General features: G+C 47.1%; 3 protein-coding genes across 3 annotated transcripts; 1 reads left to right on the top strand and 2 right to left on the bottom strand.

Annotated features, from left to right (window-relative positions):
- Positions 1 to 143: 143 nt before the first annotated feature.
- SAMD15 (sterile alpha motif domain containing 15) lies at positions 144 to 3,473 on the top strand. Its single transcript, XM_068192753.1, has 3 exons — positions 144 to 326; positions 479 to 577; positions 2,523 to 3,473. The coding sequence occupies exons 1-3, from the start codon at positions 159 to 161 to the stop codon at positions 2,787 to 2,789; spliced, it is 534 nt and encodes a 177-aa protein (XP_068048854.1). The 5' UTR covers positions 144 to 158; the 3' UTR covers positions 2,790 to 3,473.
- Positions 3,474 to 4,452: 979 nt separating this feature from the next.
- On the bottom strand, positions 4,453 to 6,121 carry NOXRED1 (NADP dependent oxidoreductase domain containing 1). The gene is given in 4 exon segments (XM_068194870.1): positions 4,453 to 4,898; positions 5,500 to 5,580; positions 5,582 to 5,715; positions 5,945 to 6,121. Coding segments are annotated over 4 exon segments (768 nt in total). The 3' UTR covers positions 4,453 to 4,522.
- Positions 6,122 to 6,837: 716 nt separating this feature from the next.
- Positions 6,838 to 21,908, bottom strand: VIPAS39 (VPS33B interacting protein, apical-basolateral polarity regulator, spe-39 homolog). The gene is made up of 20 exons (XM_068192746.1): positions 21,818 to 21,908; positions 21,603 to 21,695; positions 21,045 to 21,144; positions 19,605 to 19,748; positions 18,774 to 18,812; positions 18,351 to 18,415; positions 16,235 to 16,291; positions 15,227 to 15,319; positions 14,522 to 14,555; positions 13,977 to 14,079; positions 13,863 to 13,890; positions 13,627 to 13,700; positions 12,989 to 13,064; positions 12,562 to 12,696; positions 12,032 to 12,073; positions 11,554 to 11,643; positions 11,070 to 11,156; positions 8,428 to 8,517; positions 8,009 to 8,113; positions 6,838 to 7,740 (listed from the first exon to the last, which is right to left on the bottom strand). Exons 2-20 carry the CDS (start codon positions 21,693 to 21,695, stop codon positions 7,720 to 7,722), a joined length of 1,476 nt encoding a protein of 491 aa, XP_068048847.1. The 5' UTR covers positions 21,818 to 21,908; the 3' UTR covers positions 6,838 to 7,719.
- Between the last annotated feature and the right edge of the window lie 19 nt (positions 21,909 to 21,927).

Below are 21,927 nucleotides of genomic sequence, written 5' to 3'. Positions count from 1 at the left end.
AATCAACATTTAGTTCTGCAGAGGCGCGGGGCGCGGGCGGCGTTGCAGGCTGACAGCAGGGAGGGAGTGGCGGGAGGGAGAAGGGGGCGCACCTCCAGGAAGTGATGGTTGCCAAGGTAACGGGGTCCCGGAAGGACGCGTTGCCGTGGTGATCGGGGATGGAGCCGATGGAGCCGCGCCCGGGTCCCGCGGGGACTGGGGCGGCTGAAGGGCCGCAGCCTGAGCCCGAGGGCGCGGGGGGACCGCGGTCCGACTGTCCCTTCCTGACCTGGAGCGCCGAGGATGTGGCTGAGTGGCTGGCGCAGCTCGGCTTCCCCCAGTACGAGGTGCGGGGCTGCCGGTCCGGGCGGGAAACCCCCGCCCCCGGCGCCGCCCGGAGCGGTGGCCCTGAACTCAGTGTGTGTGTGAGCGTGTGACAGCGGCAGGGGGGCGGCAGTGGCAGAGGGAGATCCGCCTTTCTCTCCGCTTCCCTGCCCAGGAATGCTTCAGGGCCAACGGCATCACCGGCCGCCGCCTCATCCACGCGAACTGCTCCAGCCTGCCCGCCATGGGCGTCACGGGCTTCGGCCACATGCAGGTGCAAAAGGGCCACTCGTTTTTATTTCCTTCTTTTCCGCTTTGCTGGACACAGACAGGAGCTCTGTCTCTTCCCCATTTTATGAACATGTCATTGGTCTTTTTCCTTTCAAAGCTATATATTTTCTTTAACAAACACTGATAGTTAAGGCTAAATTTCAGGCTACAGTCTGGCCTTCCAAAGCTTCCTAAAAATTCAGGAAATCAACAAATTGACTTAAATGTCATTACCCTCTTTCCCTCCCCTAGTGGAAACCACAGAGGGACTGCATTTACAGAGCCAAATAATCTGTTTTGCATCACAATTTGATGTTGCTTTCACCAGAAGGCTCAGGTAGAAGTACAAACCAAGAAGAAAGAAGAAGCTCTATGCTCCAGTGATTAAAGTATTAACACTGTTTATTTTATTCGACAATACCAAAATACAATTTCACCACAGTTCTGTCTGGTTGCACAATCTTAACTCTTTGTTTAAATATGCCACCAAAAATATAAACTAGTGCCATGATTTTGCCTGTTGTTTTGACAGAAAGGCATCAATTTAACACTAAGCTTTTCAGATAGCAAACCTCCACAAATATTTCTGGTACAAGCAGATAGAGACTATAGTAAGTTGTGCTTTCCAAAAGTGGAAGAATTTTATAAGCTTTGTAAGCCTCACCTTTGTATTGGGATATGGGGATTATGTATGGTGTTAGTTCAACTGCTGAGGGCCATGGGTTAGACATATCAACTGTAACCCATTCTTCCTCTTGTAGGAACTGAAATTCCTCTAGATAAGCAACAGACAGCCAGGACACTGCCACAAGCTTAGAAGTGAGACTGTCTCAGGAATGTTTTCCAAAGCTTGCAAGTAAATTGGGAACATCTCACAGTCTTCAGTGGAACCTAGATATTTTCAAAGGTCATTCCCTATCCTGCCAGTTATTTGTGTTTAAAGAACTTTATTCTGACAGAATCCAAGTATGCAGAGCTATGCAGGACGTGGCCCTTTGAGTCTTTCAGGAAGTGTCTACTAGAGCAGGTGAAAAGTTAAAACTGCAATTTCCCAGCAAGAAATATAAACGAAAGGCTGTGAGCAGTGGAAACTGATACAGTTACTATAGAAATAAGAGTGATAGCATCAGCTTAGTGAGATGGAAACTGCAGTTTAGGCTAAATGGTATTTTGGTAGAGAACTACACAGCTAATTATGTGGAAGCTATGCAGCTTGGACAAGGGACGTTACTGCTGGTTTTAATCCCACTGCACTGGTATTTTAAATATCAAAAGCACTCAAGATAAGAGTCTGGTGTTCTTTTGTTATCACAAAAAGTATTCAGAGTCAAGCCGAAGTTGGGGGAAGGTTTTGAGCAAATACTGTGAATGATCAGTAAAACCTTGCAAATTGTATTTTGAAGCTTCAATCAAATCAGATAGTTAAATTCTCAGAAGTTGCTTCAAAAAACAATGGTAAGGCTCTGCCCAGTCACAGTTCCAGGTCCAGCTGGCTCAGACAACCACAGACTCATCATTTTCTAAATGAACAATGTGATTTTTTGCTAATTATTTTTTATACATTTGTGTAGATTGTAATTTGCATTATAATTGAATAAACAGCGGTGATTTTGCATTAAGCAGAAGAGACTACAGTTCATTTATCCATAACTTGTTTGTCCTTGAAGTGCAAGATGAAAGCTATATTTATGCCACTAAGAGACCAGATATGATGCCATCCCTGATAGTAAATCCAGAGAGAAGGTGATATGCACTGCTTTTACAGTGTCACATGGAGCTTATGGATTCAGATCCCCCTTATGTTGCAACTTCAAGCATCAAACTGTACCAAAATTCAGAATATCACTTCTTTTTCCTGCTGCTCTGACATGGAATGGATGGTTTTAGCTGTTGCTCTATTGTCTTGGTTTGAGAAATGAGAATTTCTGGTGTTTCATCTTATATTTCAGGAAATTTCACGACACGTGCGAGAGTTGCTGGGGATTGAGGAGCCTCTCTTCAGCAGATCCATTGCCCTCCCATACAGAGACAATATGGGTCTCTTCCTAGAGAGAAAGGCACCAACAGGAGAGAAAGCAGATGCCCTCACTTTCTCACAGTTTATCCAAAAAGCAGGACTGGAGCCCTATACTACAGTTCCTTCTTTGCAAGGATCCCAGACCATGGTGGGAGTGGATGCTCTCCCTGCATCACAGGACCTGCAGAGGCAGAATTAGAGACTCATACTGCACTTCTGCCCAGCAGCCACAGCACACTGTAACCTTATTACCTTGCAGATTGTTCAAGGAGGTACAGTTCCACCTTTTCACAATTACAAACAATTGTGCACTGCACTGCTACTGCAACTCTTAGACGTTTTATTACACCAAACCCATTCCCACATTCTCTCTTTTCTGTAATACTTCATTTGCTTGCAGGAACTAAGAGAAGTGGAGGTTGTAGATCAGACTGTATAATTATCTGTCTTTAATTTCTGCTTCACAGTTGATTAAAAAAGACCAAAAAACAATCATAGACATATTTTAGGCGCAAGGGATTGATAAGAACTTCCCAGATGCTCAAGTGAATAGATTTCTCCCAGGCTTCAGTGTCTGCAGACTGGGCTTGCTCTGAAACCCAGATGTAAGATAAATGGCATATACAATAACTGGTGTACAGGTGTGGCGACAGCTGCTGTCAGCAATCATAATTAAGCAAGGGGTCTAGGTGCAACATGCATAACTAATCCTTGGCCTCACCACAGAAATTATTTCCTGTGAGGCAAAACCAGGCAGGCAGTGTTTTATCATGGTAAACAGTACTGAAACACATGATAGATGGTGACAGAAAGTACAAAAGAATACTGAACTAGAGAATTTAGGGAATAAAAATGGCTTTGTCCCGGGTGGATTTGAACAGAGTATCCAGTTACCTGCTTCTTCCTTGAAGGACATATCATATAGTCTGTGGTGGTGAGGGGGGGTGCATTATTACCAGCAAGGAAGTAGAAGTGCTGATGAAAGCCTGGCTCAACAGAAAGAGCGCTCCTGACTAAATCATTAGTATGTCAGGATTCAATGGCTTTCTCAAGATCCCTCATGGGGAATAAAAAAAATTAAAAAAAAAAAAAAAAAAAAAAAAAAAAAAAAAAGACTGGGCCTGATCCTGTTTAGTTTGTTACACCAAAGCTGCAGCCACTACAAAGTAACTATAATTTGGTTTTGTAATTCAGTTTTGTATTGAAGCTGCAGTAGAAACACAGTGAAACTGAAGCAGTTCTTAGGCCAAGAAGACTATGCAATAAGCAAATTCAGAAAAAAAAAATAGAAAAGCTCAGGCAACCAGGGATAAGCAAATTTGCTGAGCAGTGTAGAGACTGAAACTCATAGAAGAAAATGTGTGCCTAGGGTTTGTTGCGGTGTGTCGGTGTGTCTCCTCCCTCCCAAAGGTAACCCTCTCCCCCCGCCCCAACCCCCATGAGGCCTGGCTGTGAGACAGGGGGTCCAGGGGGTCGAGTGATTGGCAGATTTGAAAGATACCCCCTGCCCCCTGTGGCTATTGGTAGACCTAAGTGCCCCTTCTCCCCTGGCACCCCTCCCCCTCACCTGGTTGGTGGCTACCTGTCCCTCCCCTTACCCCCGGGTTAAAAGGACAATCCAGTCACGTGGCTGGTCCTTCTGTTGGAGCTGCCGCCAGGTCCACAACTCTGTAGCTGAAATAAAGAACTCTGGATCAAGCTCTAGCAGAAGTGCCTCCTTTCTTCACCATCGCCTGAAGCCTCTCCACTGAGGAATATCGCTCGCAGCCTCTGAGTAACCCAAGGGTGTCACTGGGGAGGAAACATCCCAGCTGCCGCCATTGGACTCAGCAGCAAGGCAAGCCCGGGCAGGTCTCTGTCGGAATATTGGGAACCCCAATAAGGGTTATTGGCTGGAATAGTTTAAAGAGTCTGAGAGTTAACAGTGCTGGTTCATGCACCACTTAGTCCCATGAAGGGGCTGGGATGAGATCTCAGCAAAGCATTCCTCATGGGCTTCATTATGGTGTATGAAGATTTAGAATCACACTCAGCATTTTCCTCTGGAATTTCTGAGAAACTGTTGGAAGCAGCTGTGGATAATGGAGACTTGTGGTCTGGTATCACGCTAGGCTACACTACAGCTGAAGTGAGAGATGTCTTGGTGCTGACCAGCCCACATTGTTTTGTAGGACAGTCTCCAGAGGGTGCCTGGTACAGTAGAGCACCAGGCATCAGATGGCACCAGACAAGCTCTCTCTTTTCTAGCAGCTGGCTAAAGAGAGACTTTCTCAGTGACACAGCTGTCAGGTCAAACCAGGGGAAGGTTCTGGGAAGGGAAACAAATGGAAATATTTATTGGCAACAACTGTCCAAAGCAGCTTGCTAATAATAATGATAGTAGTTTTCTTCAGTGTCTGACTACAAGACTCCTTCTTGGGTCTTTGAGAAACCATCAGACTCAGAGACTTGAATATAAAATGTTGCAGGCATCACTCAGTCAAGTGAAGTAAAACTGAGACTAATGGCTCCAGAATAGTCCACCAAAAGCAATAATCCTTTCCCTCAAGCAGCCTTCCCCTGTCTTAACATCCTCAAAAGTCCAGTTCATGAACTGTCATAAGATCATTACCCACAAGAACTGTTCTCTCTAGATATTCCCATAGGATTTTTTTTTTTGCATCCAATGCCCTAGTCTTGATCAGTTGCTTCAGACAACCCTGATAAGTAGCATCTAGGGACAAAATAACTCAGTCCAGGTTTTCTGTTGCTAATACATCATCTAAGGCAAAAATGTGGTCAGAGTTGGGGTCTGTGGGGCAGAGATGTGGTCCTAAGGACAACACAGAGTTCAGCACCTTCCAACCCAACAAGGCAGCCCATGCTTTTATGTGAGATGAGGCAAGTTGCAAAGCAGAGACAAGAAGTACCTCAGCATTCAACTGTCTTTCTCCTCTTGAGTAATTGAAGAAGCAAAATCTTTGCTGACAAAACTCCTACACACAAAGCTGGCAGGAAGGTTTTTGCTTTGCACAGACGAGGCAGCATTCAGGAAAGCTGAGGTCATTGCTTAGTTTCAGTGCCTTCTGGTGAGGCAGATTCTGCCACATGATGCTGTTCAGGCCTGCATAAAAAATGACCACCAGCTATTCATGGAATTTCATTTTCCTTGCAGGATGAACAAAAATCAAGTATCAATTACCAGCATGCACACAGATGTGAAGAGATATTCCCATCTCACGCTGCTGGGAAGAATCACACTGACAACCAGACCTGTTTGGTTTGAAACCTCTGATTGTAGGACTATTTTAGGTGAGGGATGCTAAAAATAATAGTAACAAGTCTAATATAGCTTGTATTTTATGTAGCTTGTACTAATTGAGTAACCAGAAGTCCTTGACAGGCCGCATGTAAAGTCACATAACCGTTCAGCCATGATGGCATGGCGAGCACCACGGGTGCTTCAAGCGCACTCAGCAACGCACTAATTACAGGGTGGTTTTTCCGATGTTTCAGGTCCCCTTTTGTAGAAACAATGGGTTCGAGTCCCATCCAGTGGTAAAACCCAGAAACTGCAGGTTTGAGTCCTGCAGTAAATCCTGTAGTGAAACTGTACGGTGAAAGGTGCACTGTGAAGTTTTTTAGGCCACATGTAAGTTAGTAAGTTCGCAGCTTCTATGGTGGAGTTTGCTCAGATGCTTTGTGTTCTTTTAACTCTAAGGGAGTTGTGCGAGTTCAATGCAGTATGTGAATATTTTGTGTGTGTGTTAAGAAGAATGAGTTATGTATTGAGTCTGCCACCATAAAAAAAAATTTACATAGGGCCACCCACAACATAAAGCTTGTTTGGTCAGAAATTGTTTTTGATAAATGTATAAATATGTGAAAATCTTGTACAGGACATGTGCAGTTGGAATGATTTTCACTGCACATCCTGGCTAGAATAAAAACCAAACACCAACAGAAAAAAAAAGACAGTTCATAGTGCAGCAGGGAGGCTGGAATCCAAATCTACTCTCATGTTAGTGTGACCCTCTCTGGCAGCAAAATCTCCTACAAACTCTCTAAAATTAATTCATCTGTGCTGATGGCACTGAAGGTGTTAAATAAGGTACTGCTGCAAGCAATGTCACTCCATGGTGACATGCACTGTGCTTTTCAGAACATAAAAAAACATCCTGCAACTCCTTTTGTGGAAGGTGATGAATTGCTCAGGATTAACACACTAGAGTGACAATGTGCTTAGTGGGAAAAGGAAAGAAACATCCCAAGGAGAAAGAGACAGCTTTATTTACAGAATTGAAGTGAGGTCTGAAAGGATGAAGCCAACAGCTGCCTGAGGAGTTGTGTTTCTGAGAAAGTGCATTTCAATCCTTCCTGGCATAACACTTTCTGAGAAAAGAGCTGCTGGGGCCAGCAGGTTTGTGTCAACTGAGAGGTCTCTGTTTGCTCTCCATCCAACCCATCAGGACTCTGACCACCTCTACACTAGGTATTTCCCTGATAAAGGGATCTTCCAAATGCTGCAGAGTGCTAGCAGAAGGATACTGGCAGAGGTTGCTGTCCTGGCTATCTGCAGGAGTTCACACACCTCTTTTCCTAGGGTGAGTCAGAATTAAAAAAAAAGTGCAACTGGTCCTTTCCCTCCCAGCACTTTCACACAGGGAGAACATGGTCCAGGTAGGTTTTACTCCAGCCACAGCCATGATGAGTGATGCCCAAGCCAGGTTGACTGTTACAGGGACTGGTCAGCACTCTCTGGTGGAGAGACTCACAAATGTGACTGACACATTCCTCTTACAAGAATAAGCCCAGGCACCACCCAGAGCAAACATTCATCTTGCTGTGCCCAGCAACTTCCCTCCATACATACAAGTGATGCCTGCCCTACAGCCAGGTCAAATACAATCAGATTCCAAAAAGAATCAACCCTGATGGACCAGTACCATGGTTTTGCTGGCTACATTTTAGTAGCTGTCTTCAACCAGCCTGAACGCCACAGTCCCACAAGCCACGGACACCCACTGTCACCGGCGAACGTTGATCATGCAATGAGTAGTAACAGAGCTGCTCTGTTGGCACTGGACCGGGTTATGCAGTTCCCTCTTTCAGTGACAAGGCAACGGCCAAACAGGCTGTTTCACGGGTGTTCAGTTCTTCCACCGGATTTGCTGAAAGAAAGAACAAGACATGACTAACAGCAATGCTGAACACGGAGCCCTAGGAGCCAACTTAGTGACACTCCCAATTCCTGACAAGGATAGCTACGGCCAGAGCGTGCCACTTCTAGCAGTATAACCATTTATTCCTACCCTGAATGCAAACAAAAGATTAGCTTCCCAGCAGGGATAGAAAGTACATAGGACAGCCATGCCCCAAGACCTAATCTCTATCTGTTTCTGGTGAGAGTGTCTGGAAGAAAGAGTAAGCATTTCTTACCATGTTGCTGAGAATGCTGTGTATCTTCTCCTCTTCTGCAGAGCCCCGCTCCACCTTGCATTTATATGCTGTCAGCTGGATACGATCCTTTAGATCCCGGTAGGTCTAGATAAAGGGCAAAACCAGCACCCAGCTGAGATAAAGGGACACTTCCATGGTTAGATGGTGTCCTGCAGATGGGCAGGGCAACTCTACAATCCCCCATCCAGTTCCCAACACAGAACAATTTCACAGCACAAATGCTAGGAGCCCCTCTCCTGACTCATGGACTTCTACTGGGAACCTTATCATCTTTCCCAGGCCACAGGGATAAACAAACCCCACCAGGCACATGACAGAAGTGGCACACGGCAGAGAAGAGGAAAGCTAGAGAGAAAAAGCAGGCCCATGTCCCATCTCTGCACACACCAGCAATTTACCTCTATGACAACATCATGGCACTTGTATTTGGTAGCGAGGTTCAACCGGGTCTCCACATCTTCCACCAGGCGCACGTACTCCTGCAGCACCTGTGAGAGACAGAAGAATGTCTCAGCTCCCTTCCGCAGGTATGTTCTTCCTCATTCCCTCACCCCGGTCCCAAAACCTTTCAAGGTTGCTGGTCACACAGAGTTGGCCCCTTCTTTAGGGAACAAGTGACCTCAACAAGACTGTTCAGAATCCCAGAGGTGTTGCTTACAAAGCTCAGAATCACAGAAAAAGCCAAGTTAGAAGGGACCCACAAGGATCATAGAGTCCAACTCTTGTCCCAGTGCAGCACCATCTCCAAGGGTCAGAACATGTGCCTGAGAGCATTGTCCAAGTGTGTCTTGAATTTTGTCAGGCTTCATGCTGTGACCACTTCCCTGAGGAGCCTTTTCCAGTGCCCAATCACCCTCTGGGTGAAGAACCTCTTTCCAGTATCCAACCTAAACTTTCCCTGAGACAATTTCAGGCCACTCCCTTGAGTCCTGTCATTGGTCACCCCTCCTCTTCCCCTCACAAAGAAGTTGTAGACTGCAATGAGGTTTCCCCCTCAGTCTCCTCTCTCCAGGCTGAACAGACCAAGTGACCTCAGCTGCTCCTCATACAGTTTCTTCTCAAGGCCCTTCGCCATCTTCATGGCCCTCCTTTAGAGACTCTCTAATAGCTTTATAACCTTCTTATATTGTGGCACCCAAAACTGCCCCCAGCACTTGAGGTGAGGCTGCCCCAGTGCAGAGCAGGACAGTCCCCTCCCTTGCCTGGCTGGCCATGCTGTGCCTGATGCACCCCAGGACAACGCTGGCCCTCCTGGCTGCCAGGGCACTGCTGGCTCAGGTTCAACTTGCCAGTGCCCAGGATCCACAGTGCTGCTCTCCAGTCTCTCATTCTCCAGTCTGTCCATATATCCAGGGTTGCTCCATCCCAGATGCAGAATCCGTCACTTTCCCTTGCTGAACTCCATTTAATTTTGGTGACTGCCCAGCCCTCTGCAGAGCCTCCTTGCCTTCTAGCGAGTCAACAACTCCTCCCAGTTTTGTATCATCTACAAACTTGCTTAGTATCTCATCCAGTTGTGCATCCAAGTCATTTATGAAGATGTTGAAGAGCACAGGACCAAGGATGGAGCCCTGTGAAATGCCACTAGTGACCAGTCACCAGTCTGAAGTCACCCTATTTACTGTAATCCTTAATGTCCAACTCATGAACCAGATGCTCACCCATCTCATCACTTGTTTTGTCCAGCTGTGTGCTGCACATTTTGTCCAGAAGGATACTCCAAAAGACATCAAAAGCTTTACTGAAATCCAAAAACATTACATGGAGTAGCTTCCCTTGTTCAACCAAGTAGGTTACCTTGTCATAAACGGAAATCAGATTTGACAAGCAGAACTTTCCTCTCATGAAGCCGTGCTGGCTGTGACCAATGACTGTGCTGTGCTCCAGGTTTCTCAATACCTCCCAGAATAATCTTCTCCATAACTTTACCATGCACTGAAATGAGACTACCAGGTCTACAGTCTCCAAAGTCCTCCTTCTTGCCTTCTTGAAAAGTGGGACATTACCCAGCCTCCAGTCATCTGGGATCTCTCCAGATTCCCAAGACCGCTCAAAAAATCATTGAGAGGTTTTGTGATGACATTAGCTTGCTCTTTGAGGATTCTTTGATGAATGCCATCATGCCCCACAGATTTCCAACTGAAGCAGCAGATCCTGGATAGATTCAGGGTTGACTGGGACTTGATCGTTTTTGTAGTCATTGCAGTCCAACTCAGGGCACTGAGACCCACTTGATCGTTATCTGTTTATGAGGTGACTATCCTCATCCTGTAACGGGACAATGTTATTTCTACACTGCCCACTGCCATTAAAATATTTGTAAAAACTCTGTTTTTTATTCCCCACAATTAGTAGAGCTTTGGTTGCACAAAATTTTCTTCCTACAGCGGCAAGCAGCATCTGTTTTCTTCTCATGCCATTTGACCTTGCTTCTACACCTTCCTTTTTTGTCTTTGATTTCCAAGAGAAGATTCCTGTTCAGTCAAGCTGGCTTTCTGCCTTGCCTGCCTGACTTCAACATTTGGGAATTGCCTGCTACTGTACCCTTAGAATGTCATGTTTAAAATCTGACTGATGGACCCCACTGCCTGCAAAAACATTTTCCCAGGAGACCTTACCAATTCCCTGAGCAGCCTGAAGTCTGTTCTCCTCATGTCCAGGCCTGAGGTTTTGCTGGCACTTTTCCTCCTATCAACAGAATGTTAGGCTACCTCATTGCTACGGATTAGGTTAACCATTGCCAGCCAGACTAAGAAAATGTAATGTAGCAAAGAAAGGCGGCCATGCACATGGGAAGAGAGTTCCCAGCCAATTTCGGCCAGGTGTCCCTCTTGCAGTCAGAGCTAGGACCCCAGCCCTCAATACCACCCACACCTTCTGTTGATGCATGGGTCACTCAGCTGTGTGCTGCACCCACCTGGCAAAGCCAGAAGATCAGCAAGCTTCTCCCACTTCCAGCTAGGAAGCAGTTCACCTGAGGAGTCATTCATACACCAAATACCAACAAAGAGCAGGACATAAGCAGGGGTTCCTGGCTCACCTGCACAGGAGCATTGTTCCTCTGCAAGATCTCCACCACCCGGTGGAAGCCAATAGGTGCCTTCTTCTTGGTGTAACCCAGCCAGTTCTGAAATGAGAACCAAACCTATGTTAACCCAAAAAGATAATCTCTCCAGCCACAATAAAATGTGTTTTTTTCTCCCAGTGCCAACAACATACTCCACAGCCACTACATGCACCACATCACAGAGCCCTTCACACAGTGGCTGGGCACAGGCTGGCTGCAATCCCTTTGGTAACAGAGCTCAGGGGCAGTCCCCTTCTCTGACCTTATTGCTGCAGCCAAGCCAGGCCCAGCAGTCTCAGGCAGGGAGAGGAGGAAACTATTGCAACGCTTTGCAGCAGAGGTGCTGGGCCCTGCTGAAAAAAAACCAGTCTGTCCAGTAACTCCAGAACAAGCCAGCTATGAGTAGCAGATGCCAGTACTTGGGACTGTGTCCCCAGCAAGACTTTCTGCAGCTCACCTTGGTGGTGAGGAGGGCATCCACATCACCCCACGCCCGCAGCTTGGCACGGGCTGCCAGGGCAGTCAGCACATACTGCTTATCAGGAATCTGCAAGGCAGAAAGCTACAGTCAGAACAGTAGCACAGCTCGGAAGGTCTTTGTGGGCTGGACATAAATGGCATCTGCCCCAGCTCTGTCTACACCAACACCCAGGCAAAGAGGCAAGGTGCTGCCTGATGCCATGCACAGCACTGCAGAGACTAGGAAATGGGAATTTTTAAGTGCTGCTGCAGACAGGGTACATCCATTGAAAGTCTCCACATGGCTCCCAATTGCCTGAGACTTCAGAAGGGCCCTGCTCAAAAAGGATGCCATGGCCCCCTCCCTAGCTCAGTGCTGAGCGCCTCAGATTCCTCCTACTGAGCTCCTTCATGACATATAGTTTGTTTGAGCATGTTTTCAGCGGGTGCTGCCACAACAGGGGAGACTCACGCACCTTAAACGTCTTCTTCAGGTTGGTGGGGCTGCTGAACATTCCCTAGAGAAAGCAGACACATCAGTGCAAACTCAGAAGGGCAGGCCACAGCAGGGGTTCAGACACCTGTTATAAGGCATCTGCCTTGCACAGAGTCAATCTTCTCAAGATTTTACAGCTTTTTGCTCATGTCAGCGCAACAGGAGGAAGCAGCTGGCAGAAGAGAGCAACTCTCCCACCCCTTTAGCTGTCTGGTCTGGTTTCCCTACATCCTCAACTGGTGCACCTCCAGCACTTCCAACACCAGTACCACGCACCTCAGCCTCATGGGACTTACAGGGGTTTCTAGGAGGCAACTCCCTGACAAACTGTAGCAGGTTGAATGTCTTGGAGCACAAACTCCAAACTGGTGCCAGGGGACAAAGTCTCTGAGAGATGAAACATGACCTCTGTTTCCCTTTTTCTCCTTAACATGCCACAGGTTGACCACCCCACATCTTGAGGGCTACAAGGATGAGATGGAACCTTATCTTCTGCCACATCATCCTCACCTCAGCCTCTGTGTAGTGGTAGAAACAGGAATAGAAGAGGGTGGTCACTAGTGGCATGTTGAGAATTGAAGCCTTGCGAGGATATTTCCGAAATAGCTCTGACTGTCCAGCCATCTCCAAGTGCCGATCATTAGCCTGTAGAATCAGGAAGACAGATGGAGAACATGAGCCAAGAAAACTGCCTGTTTAGCTGTGGGATAGAGACCTGGAGAGAGTGTTGTGACAGCAATGTGCTAACACATCCCCAACATGCTATCAAGTCTCAGATCTGGTATTTCACATGTGCCTGGCACAGCAGCCTGAACAGCAATTACAAATACACTATCCAGGGCAGGCTGGTTAGATCCAAAGTGGTGTAAGTTAGGGACAGCAAGAGATCTCACAAGTAGTCCCAGTCATCTCCTGACCAGCAGAGAAGATTTCATACCTCAATGATGATCTGTCGCTCCAGCAGGGTATAATGGTCTTGGATGTGGGAGGTATCCTCAGCTGAAAATGGCAGCCTGGCCAGACATGAAGGAAAGAGGAACTGTGACCAGCTCCTAGGTATAGAATCCTTCACTTACTTCCAAGTACTCTTAGAAGAATTTTTTTTTTCTACCAAACAAGCTCCCATTCTTCCCATCTTGAAAAGCTAGGGGGTACTCAGGCTCCTGACCCATTGCCCTCTCCAACTGGCTCTCTCCTTGACAGGCTCCAGAGAAAGAAAAGTTATGTGGTACCTCTCACAGAATAACCTAAAAGTGGATGCTACCAACTACCTCAAGTGCTCAGGCACCCAGACTTTTATCCATCACAATCTGAAGGGTCAATGATCAGAAAGTCCCTTGAAGCATCTTTCCTCCTGAATAAGCAACAAAAGCTACTGGACTAGTGATCACCACAAATGATTCCTCTCTGGTCTACACTGTATCCACAACTCTGCTCCCACTCCCCACTAAGGGAAAACCGACATCAGCTCTCAACCCATGTAAGCCATGGCACTGGCACAGAGGTTTAATTTTCTTCACTACCACCTTCTGTGAAGAATCCACATCCCTCCCCTGCTTTTGCATTTTTTCTTACCCAATGCAACCTTTCAGAAATTCCCTCCTTTTTTCTACATCCTGGATGTTCAAATGCTCCCGGTACTGAGACAGCTGGAAAGAGAGGGGAAAGGAGCAGTCTGTTCTTATGGATTTGGGAGATACAGTATCCCAGAGGGTGAAATGGGGACAAAAAGCTTTCGCCTGATTCCCACACACTCTGCAGCCAGCCTCCCCCCATGCAGTAAGGGAGCTTATGCTCCCGGGAATACTCACAGCAACTTCCTCAGTCCTGTCTAAGAACCTGCAAGAGAGAATTAGCAAGCATTAACTTGGAGGCAGGTTCCTAGCAGTGTTCAGCCCTGCCACAAGATGGATCAAAAGCCTCACCTGAGCAGATCCAGAAGGAACTTCTGCTCACCCGTCTCTCTGAGGAAATGGATCAGATGGCACAAGGCCACCTGCCGCACCTCCAGCTCCCGAAACAAGATCTCTGTAGGGGAGAGTTTATGTACAGATGGGTAAAGTAAGATAGCACTAGCAAGCAGAGGGGACTTAGCACAGTGCATGGAATTAAAAGTCATTGGCAGGATTCAACAACCTTATCCCATCTCAAATCAGTGTTGGAGGATGGAGCACAGAAGAGCCCAATCACTGGGCTGACAGCTGAATTCACAGCCATGTGCTACCTCTACAGATTCATTTTCATTCATCCCATCACCACCACCTACCACTGCTTAAAGCTCCTCTCCGGAGCCTTTGTAGGCATCACCATCCCACCTCCTACATTACACTTGCTCCTACATTACACAAAAATATTTCATGCTTAGTAAAAAAGCAATAGCCCAGATGCTCTCTTTGTAACTTGCACCCAGTGAAAGAATCCATCCTTCACTGAAACACACTATAGAAATCCCAGCCACAGTCATGCTCACCTCTCCTCAGCGTCCGTTTCAGGAATATCAGGACCTGTGAGCACAGCCAGACAGGTCAGAATTAAGACACACAAACAAACAGCACACTGGTCAAGGCCTAGAGAAGTTTTTGCAAAGGGCCTCAGAAAACACAGCTCTTATAGCATTGAACTTAATTCTGGTACCCACAACACCCAGGACAAGCAGTGAGCCTGGGCCACAGCTGCTTAGATTCTTGCCTGTATTCCTACTCTGGAGTTTAGTTAAGTGAGACCAAAATTTACAAAGGAAAACCTTTCCTTGCAAAATCCAAGGAATTAAAAGACCCAGATGAAGTAAGCTCTGACACAATCCTATTTCCTGTCTGATACTTTAAAAGCCAGAAAAACTGGTGAGGCCCCAGACCCCAAATACCAGATCCCAGATCTTCTGTGCTGAAATGAGCAAATCAGACCTTGACCTTCAAGAAGCAGTTGCAAAAATCTGTAAGACTGATGGATCAAAGTCCTTGTTATTAACATCATTTCTGCAGAGTGGCAGGAAAGACAGCAGGAATACAGAATTTCCCAGTCTTTAGCTTTGACACTTTCCAGTAACTGTTTGGTTTGAACTAAAGAACACCTCCCAGTCTTGCAAGACCAGGTGGCCAGCTGACTACATTCTCACAAGCACTCTCTGTGGGGCCACCCTGAAGTCCCAGCCCTGTATGGCACCAGCAGGACTCACAGCTGTAATGACATTCCCATCATGCCCTGCCACAGCTTCATCCAAGAGCACCAGCTTGTCCTGCAGGGAACGAAATCTCTCTAGAGAGCAGACCTAGAGACAGAACAGAAAAAAGCAGGCATGTGGGACATGAGACAGTCCTCAGGCTGAATCCAAGGTATTATTTATTCCTCTCCCATAAGCCCTTCAGCAACATGAATAACTGCCCTCTCAATGACTAGAGAAATTCTCATTTAGCTGAAACCTTATGCTGCATAATCCCTGAAAATCTGTCCACAGAGGTTGCAGTCAGCCCTCATTACTGCCCAGTCTAGGATAGCAGACAATGTACATTCAGCACAAACACCCTTGTAACAAGACAAAACTTTCCTGTACACCACAAACCACTAGCCCTGACAGGAGGAGGGAACTCTGCAGGCCCCTTTCCACAAAGGAGACCAGAGAAGTAGAGTCATAACTCTTTCTCCCTTCTTCTTACCCAACATCTGTGGCCTCTCTCAGCCTTTAGTTCACCTCAGCCTTTGAGGAGACACATGCAGAGTGAAACCACAATCTCCTTGTGTGTTCACTGCACACTGAGGCAGCTGAGACTAAGATTACAGCTCCAGTGAAGCCATTTCTGTCTTCCTCCCTCCATTTACCAGTGAGAATGGAGATAAAGCCCCACCCCCTCAGATTTTTAAAATAAACCCAGCCCCAGGGAGCAGAAGGGGTAGAAAGGGACACAGCAGTACAGATACCTACTGTCAGAGCCTTGCTGAGGGGACAACTCAAGTAAACAAAGCAACAAAACCCTGAAGTTCTCCTGCTGCTCCTGAGCTAGTGTGATCCCAGCACTGCCACCTGGCAAAGTAACAGACTGGCAGACCACCATCCCTGCTAGGTGCTGCAAGCAACACAGATCCCCTCCTTGCTCCCAGAATAGCCAGGAGCACAGGAAAGTGTAAAGCATCTTGGGACCACCCACCCTCCATCTCTTACAAGCAGGTGGGAGTGCAAAGTCCTTACCTTGCCCCTCTGCATTCGCCTGACTGTATCTTTGGGGCTCCAGTCACTGCTGTAATCCTGCCACAGGAAAAATAAAGCACTCTTAAGCCTCAGATCATTTCAGCAATCTCCAGGCTGCTTTCCACTTCTGCTGCATCAGTGATGGCCTACATGTAGCTACTCACACTTATCATTCAGCTGCTCCAGGAAAGGTGTTAGTAGGATGTGTATGTACATTTTTCAGGTGCAGATGTTGAACCCTCAGACTCTGCATGTGCTGGTGTGGAGGGAAGCTAAAGGCTCATATGTTAACACAGCCTTTCTATTGCCTCAGTAAGGTTTGTCATCATATCCCTTATAAGAAGTGCATTGCATCAGGTTGTTCTCCTTGCAAACTATGTTGCTTTCAGGACAAACAAAATACATGCAAAACAGACTAACCCAAAACTGAAGGGCAAGGAGTCAGTTTCTTGTTACAATTCAGACAGACTTCTGCTGGTGAGCCTTCCACAGCAGCGTGGAGAGCACAGGGACAACAGCCTCAGGCAAGCACCTGGGGAGTCACACAAGACAAGGACAATGTGACAAGGGCATTGAAGCCTGGAGGAGGACCACCTTACGGTAATATGCTACCTCTGCTGCAATGACCAGAATTTTCCCCCTGCAGTGGGTAGACACTGTGATCTGAAGCACTGGATAAAAAGTGATGGTGGCTTGAGCCACTCCTAACTCAGACACCATAAAGTCATCTAGGTCTCTGTGAGGCACTCAAGCCAGTAGTTGCAATTCAGCTTTCTGCCTCAAAAGCCCAGAGAAAGGAAGCAACTAGAACCAGCTCTGTGGACACTGAATTTTAAATCCATCGAAGATTTATTGAAAGCCCAAATCTAAGGATGAAAGGTCTGGCAGTCCTATTGGGAGACCTCTGCACATGAGTCTCTCAAAGCAATGTACAGCTGCGTGTCAAATATCCTGATATCCTGAGCACCAGAGTTCCCTCCAGCACCTCTGGCCAGAGGCATCTTCTCAGCCTGTCACTGTTAGGACACTCATCAAAAGCTGCCACTAGCTTTCCCTTTTTTGTCCCACTCCACTTATACCACCCCCATTTGCATTTAAGAGGCTGTATAATCCTCCTCCTTCCTGTTTCACTGCTTCTGCAGGCCCAGAACAGAACACAACAGGGCACTCTCGTTTCTCCTGCTGTGCTTTGAGGAAGTGCTGTCTGTTAGGTTATGTCATTAATGGCTAATTGACAAAATACACCAGCCTGGGGAGGATCAGGTGGCCAAGGACAGGTGGAACATGAACACTAGCAGCTCAAGGATGTAAGTGCCAGCTACTGGAGGAGACTGGGGTCTGGTTCAGCTACAAAACAAACCAGATGTCTAAGACCAGCTACTGGAGGGACCCCATACAGGGTGTGTATGTTCTCCTAGTGGAATTGGTCAGACAGAAAGAAAGCTCAGCATCAAGCTTGCGTGTTTTCTGTACGTGTGTATTCATAAAGACGTTGGTTTCTGTCTGTGTTAATCTGTGCAGACAGCTGTGTTAGTATTGTGCCTGTCTGTCTCTGTAGGAAATACAGGCTCAGTCATGTTATTGCCCAGACCTAGGGACATGGGATCACAATCTCACACGTAGTAAGAGGAATCCACCTAGTCCCAAAACCCTCTAGATTCTCTAACACTTATCACTGCAAATCTGGTAGACAAACATTCCTGCCAATTGAAACACCGCCTCTGCACAACTCCCTCTGTGTTGTCCCAGTGATTCATGAACAGGAAATTTCAAAACTTTCATATTTTAAAAAATGTAAAAACCACATGTTATGCCAGTTTATCTAACCCAGAATGAAAGCAGCTTACAGACAAAGCACTATTTTGAAATCCTTTCCACAAAGGCTGCTAGGCTATTCATTAAAAGGAGTAACCAAAACCAAGACCCCCTGCAAAGCTCTGTACTTCTGAGCAAAAGCAGAGAACGCTTAAATTACTGCAACGTTGCATTTTGCAGCTCCCTGTCCTATTCCCTGCATTGTCCTCTTCTGTCTGAAATAGCAACTGATCACTTCCCATGAAACCAGTAGAGTAGGAAGTTCACTAATCTCCGTATACAACAAGCACAGGCTGCTCACCTTGTACTCAGCTTTCGGTCTGCGCAGCTCTGGGGCATAGTTTTTAACTCCAGTGTCAGTGAGGGCTGATAGGGAAAGGCACAGATGAGTAGTACATAAAAATCCTGATTCATATCCACTTCCAAACCCATCCCTTTATTGGTTTTCATGGCAGAAGATCCAAAATTAAGCACCAAATGGCAATACAGCATTACTCTAAAACAAACAGTTGTCAGTTGTACGTAAGTAATTACCCCAAATCATCATGCCAATTATTTAATTTCTTTGAGGAAAGAACAACCCATGATTGAACTTTTAGACAGCACATGATTCAGTTTCCCTTCTTGCATCATAAGGCAGATGACACTTCCCTTTTTTTTGGAAATTCTTTGTTTTGTGTAAATCTGCATCCCTCCCAGAATGAGGCAGGGACCCAAAACTTACCATCTGAAAGGGACTGGAAACTTGAGAGTTTGTTTCGTCCTGAAATAAAAACACCGATGAGACACTGTTCCTTCACCAGCACCATCTCCTGCACAGGGCACATAAACCTAGACTGCAAGCCAGTTTACTGCAGCTACGCCCCCGCAGAACAAGCCACCCTGGACAGTGATTCACACTACACCAGCACAGCTGGGGCTCACCTGCTTACATTCTAGGGCTTTGTAGTTGTCTGTGGCATCACAAACCGTATCACACTCCATTCCTATCTGCTCTCTTGGTGCTGAGGCCAGAAGCAGTTAGACCTGAATTCACTCATCTACCTACAGAGCAGAGGCCCAAGCACATGGCACTGCAACATAGGCCATGGCAAGATGGACGGCTCCATTCATCAGGGCTGCAATTTGGATGCCTTTCTCATCACCTTACTGTCATAGTTGAGAGTAAAAAACACCCCAGAGAAAGAGAGACAAAGTAAAAGCTGTTTTGTTGTCTTGCATGGGTCAAGCCAGTCCCTTTGCAGCCTGCTCTTTTCCACCAAGCAAATGGATTGCCACACAGTGCTGTGCTCTACCTTGCTGTTCTTTGGAACCTGGATTTTAAGAAGACGTATCTCCAAAGCCCCTTCCCACTCCACAAAAGCATGTGCTCTACTGCACAAGACAGTCTTCAATTTCTGACCAGTGAGCAATACACTTCCACCTCGAGGAGAGATTGGAGCTTCCCTGTCTTGCAATACACTTCAGATGAAACAATTTACATAAGATAACACATTGCCCCTTGACAGTCTTAAGGGAAAACACATTTGTCAATATGGTATATAATAAACCTCACCTTTGAACAGGCTGCTCAGGGAGTAGGAAGAAGCTTGTTTGGGAAGAGCAGCATAGGAGGAAGAGCCTTTCTGTAGGCTGGAGTCCCGGCTATCCAGGGAGCTAGTGCTGCCAGAAGCTGTCTCTTTGATTGACCAGGAGATACCTGTGTGCGGACAGGTCATTTTTATCTGAGAAAGAGTCTGTAAAGAATGATCTTCTGGCACAGCAGAAACATTACCAGCAGTGTTCTGCTCAGTTCTGCACTAGCACATCTTGGTAAGTCTGACCCTCAGCACGAAGTAGACACAGTGCATCTCTCCATGCAGAATTCCAGTCTCATATAATGCTGCTTGTTAAGCAGTGGCACGTTGTCCTCCAGAAATAGCTGGTTTCAGCAACATTGTACAGCTGGCTACGGCATGTGTAAAAGGAATACATAGGCACCCCCACCTTTTATATATTATTGCATGAGGCAAAGCACAGTCCTTGTTCTAAAAGTACAAAGCAAGACAAAGAGTCCCTGGCCTACCTCAAATTGCAAAGGCCTAAGAGCATGCTTTCCTGAACACTGAAGATTAAGATAGCTTTCCTTCCCACACAGGCAAAACAGCTCTCAGTGTGCATATGCTGCTGGCAACAATGCATGTCTCCCTCCTGCCTGTTCAATACAGTTTCCCCTCATTTTCACACAGCTGCACAACACAAATATTTTAGGATCAGGATGACAGACAAAAAGCCACAATAGGTAAAGAGACCCTGGGTGGGAAAAGAAAGCAGAGGGAAGAGCTACAGCAAAGGACAAGAAGATCGGTCTTTGAAGATCCTTTGGGTGACCCATATGTAAACTGTCATGGTTTGGCACTGGCTAGCAAGTGTCACAATTCTGTGGGTCATGAACTCAAAAGCACAGCACACAGGATTGTGTGTGGGCCATGAACTTGATCCCATCATCACTAGAAACAAATCTGCTTAATGTTTACAGTTCCCTTTCAAATTTCAAGCGTAAGAGTCATTCTATAAACACACATTTAACCTTGGATATCTGCTTAAAGTGCTGTGGGGTCAAAACACAGAAACAGAAATAATGCCATCTCAGGCGTGATGTGAAGGAAATGATCACCTAGAATGTCACAGGCCACTTGATCAAGATGAGTATCAGTCCATAACCACCAAAATACCTGCTCTGAGCTTGGCTACATATTAGAAAAGACCACAGTGAATTTCCTCCTCCAGAGGAGTCTGCACTCCTCTTTTTTACACAATTTGGGCTTCTGCTCACTCTCTTTTCAGTGGATCTGCTCAGGTAAATCAAGTAGCTCACAATGTGACCTGGAAGACTCGAATCAGATCAGATATGCAGGATTAGATAGCAAATAATACTCCTGACTTAAATGACTTGACTTAAGCAGCAATTTTAAACCCCCTCTGTCTTAAGGATAATTTGCAGTACTTCACTTACTTCCCACAGGTTCACCACTCCAGCTGACCCTCTCGAGGTCATCATCATCATCATCGACAATATCCCGAAGGCTGTTCACTGCCCGTTTGGATTCCTTTAGCTACACACAAAAGAGAGACCTCGCATAAGGACCATCAGAACTGCAGAATGCACTCTTGTTTCCTATTATTATCAGACATCTCCCAACGAACTTTGAATACAGCTTCTTCAGCTTCCATTGCTTCTTCTTGGGATGGTATTTTAGTCCCGTAGCTGTGCGGCAGACACAGGAGCCCTTCCTCACTGCTGGGAACCCCAAGGACACCTACATGGACACTAACAGCTCAACCAGCGGGAGATGCAGTTTGGTGCGTGGGCGAGGAACCACGTCCTAAAGAGATTTGGGACTGGCTGCTGAGGGAGCCCTTGGCACCCTCTGCAGTGGGCAGGAGGCGACGGTCCACCTACAGAACCCCAACCCTCCGCGACGTGCAGGCCCGAGACCTGGGCTGGGACGGCTACGGGGGCCCACCCGGCGAGGGTGTCTTACCGGCGGTGCCAGGGTCGGACCCTCCCTACCTGCGAGAGCTCGTCATCCTCATCGTCGAAGGTGAAGGCCCGGAACTTGGAGCTGTGCCAGTACTCCTCCTCGTCCGCCCGCACCCTGCTCATCTGCAACGGCACGGCGCGGCTGCCTCAGCAGAGGGAGGGAGCGGCTGCCTCGGGGGTATCACCACCCCCGGTCCCGCTCCCGGCCCCGCTCCCGGCCCCGCCGCCCCCGGCCCCTCTCTCACCTCGCCGCCCCTCCCGCGCCAGCAGCGCCTCACAGCTGGGCAGGGCTGGGCAGGGCAGGGCAGGGCAGGGCGGGGTAGCCGCGCGCTGAGCACGCCGGGACATGTAGTTC

Source organism: Anomalospiza imberbis, chromosome 6, assembly GCF_031753505.1.
Source record: "Anomalospiza imberbis isolate Cuckoo-Finch-1a 21T00152 chromosome 6, ASM3175350v1, whole genome shotgun sequence".
In the NCBI taxonomy this organism is placed as follows: domain Eukaryota; kingdom Metazoa; phylum Chordata; class Aves; order Passeriformes; family Viduidae; genus Anomalospiza; species Anomalospiza imberbis.
This window is presented reverse-complemented; position numbering and strand designations above follow the sequence as displayed.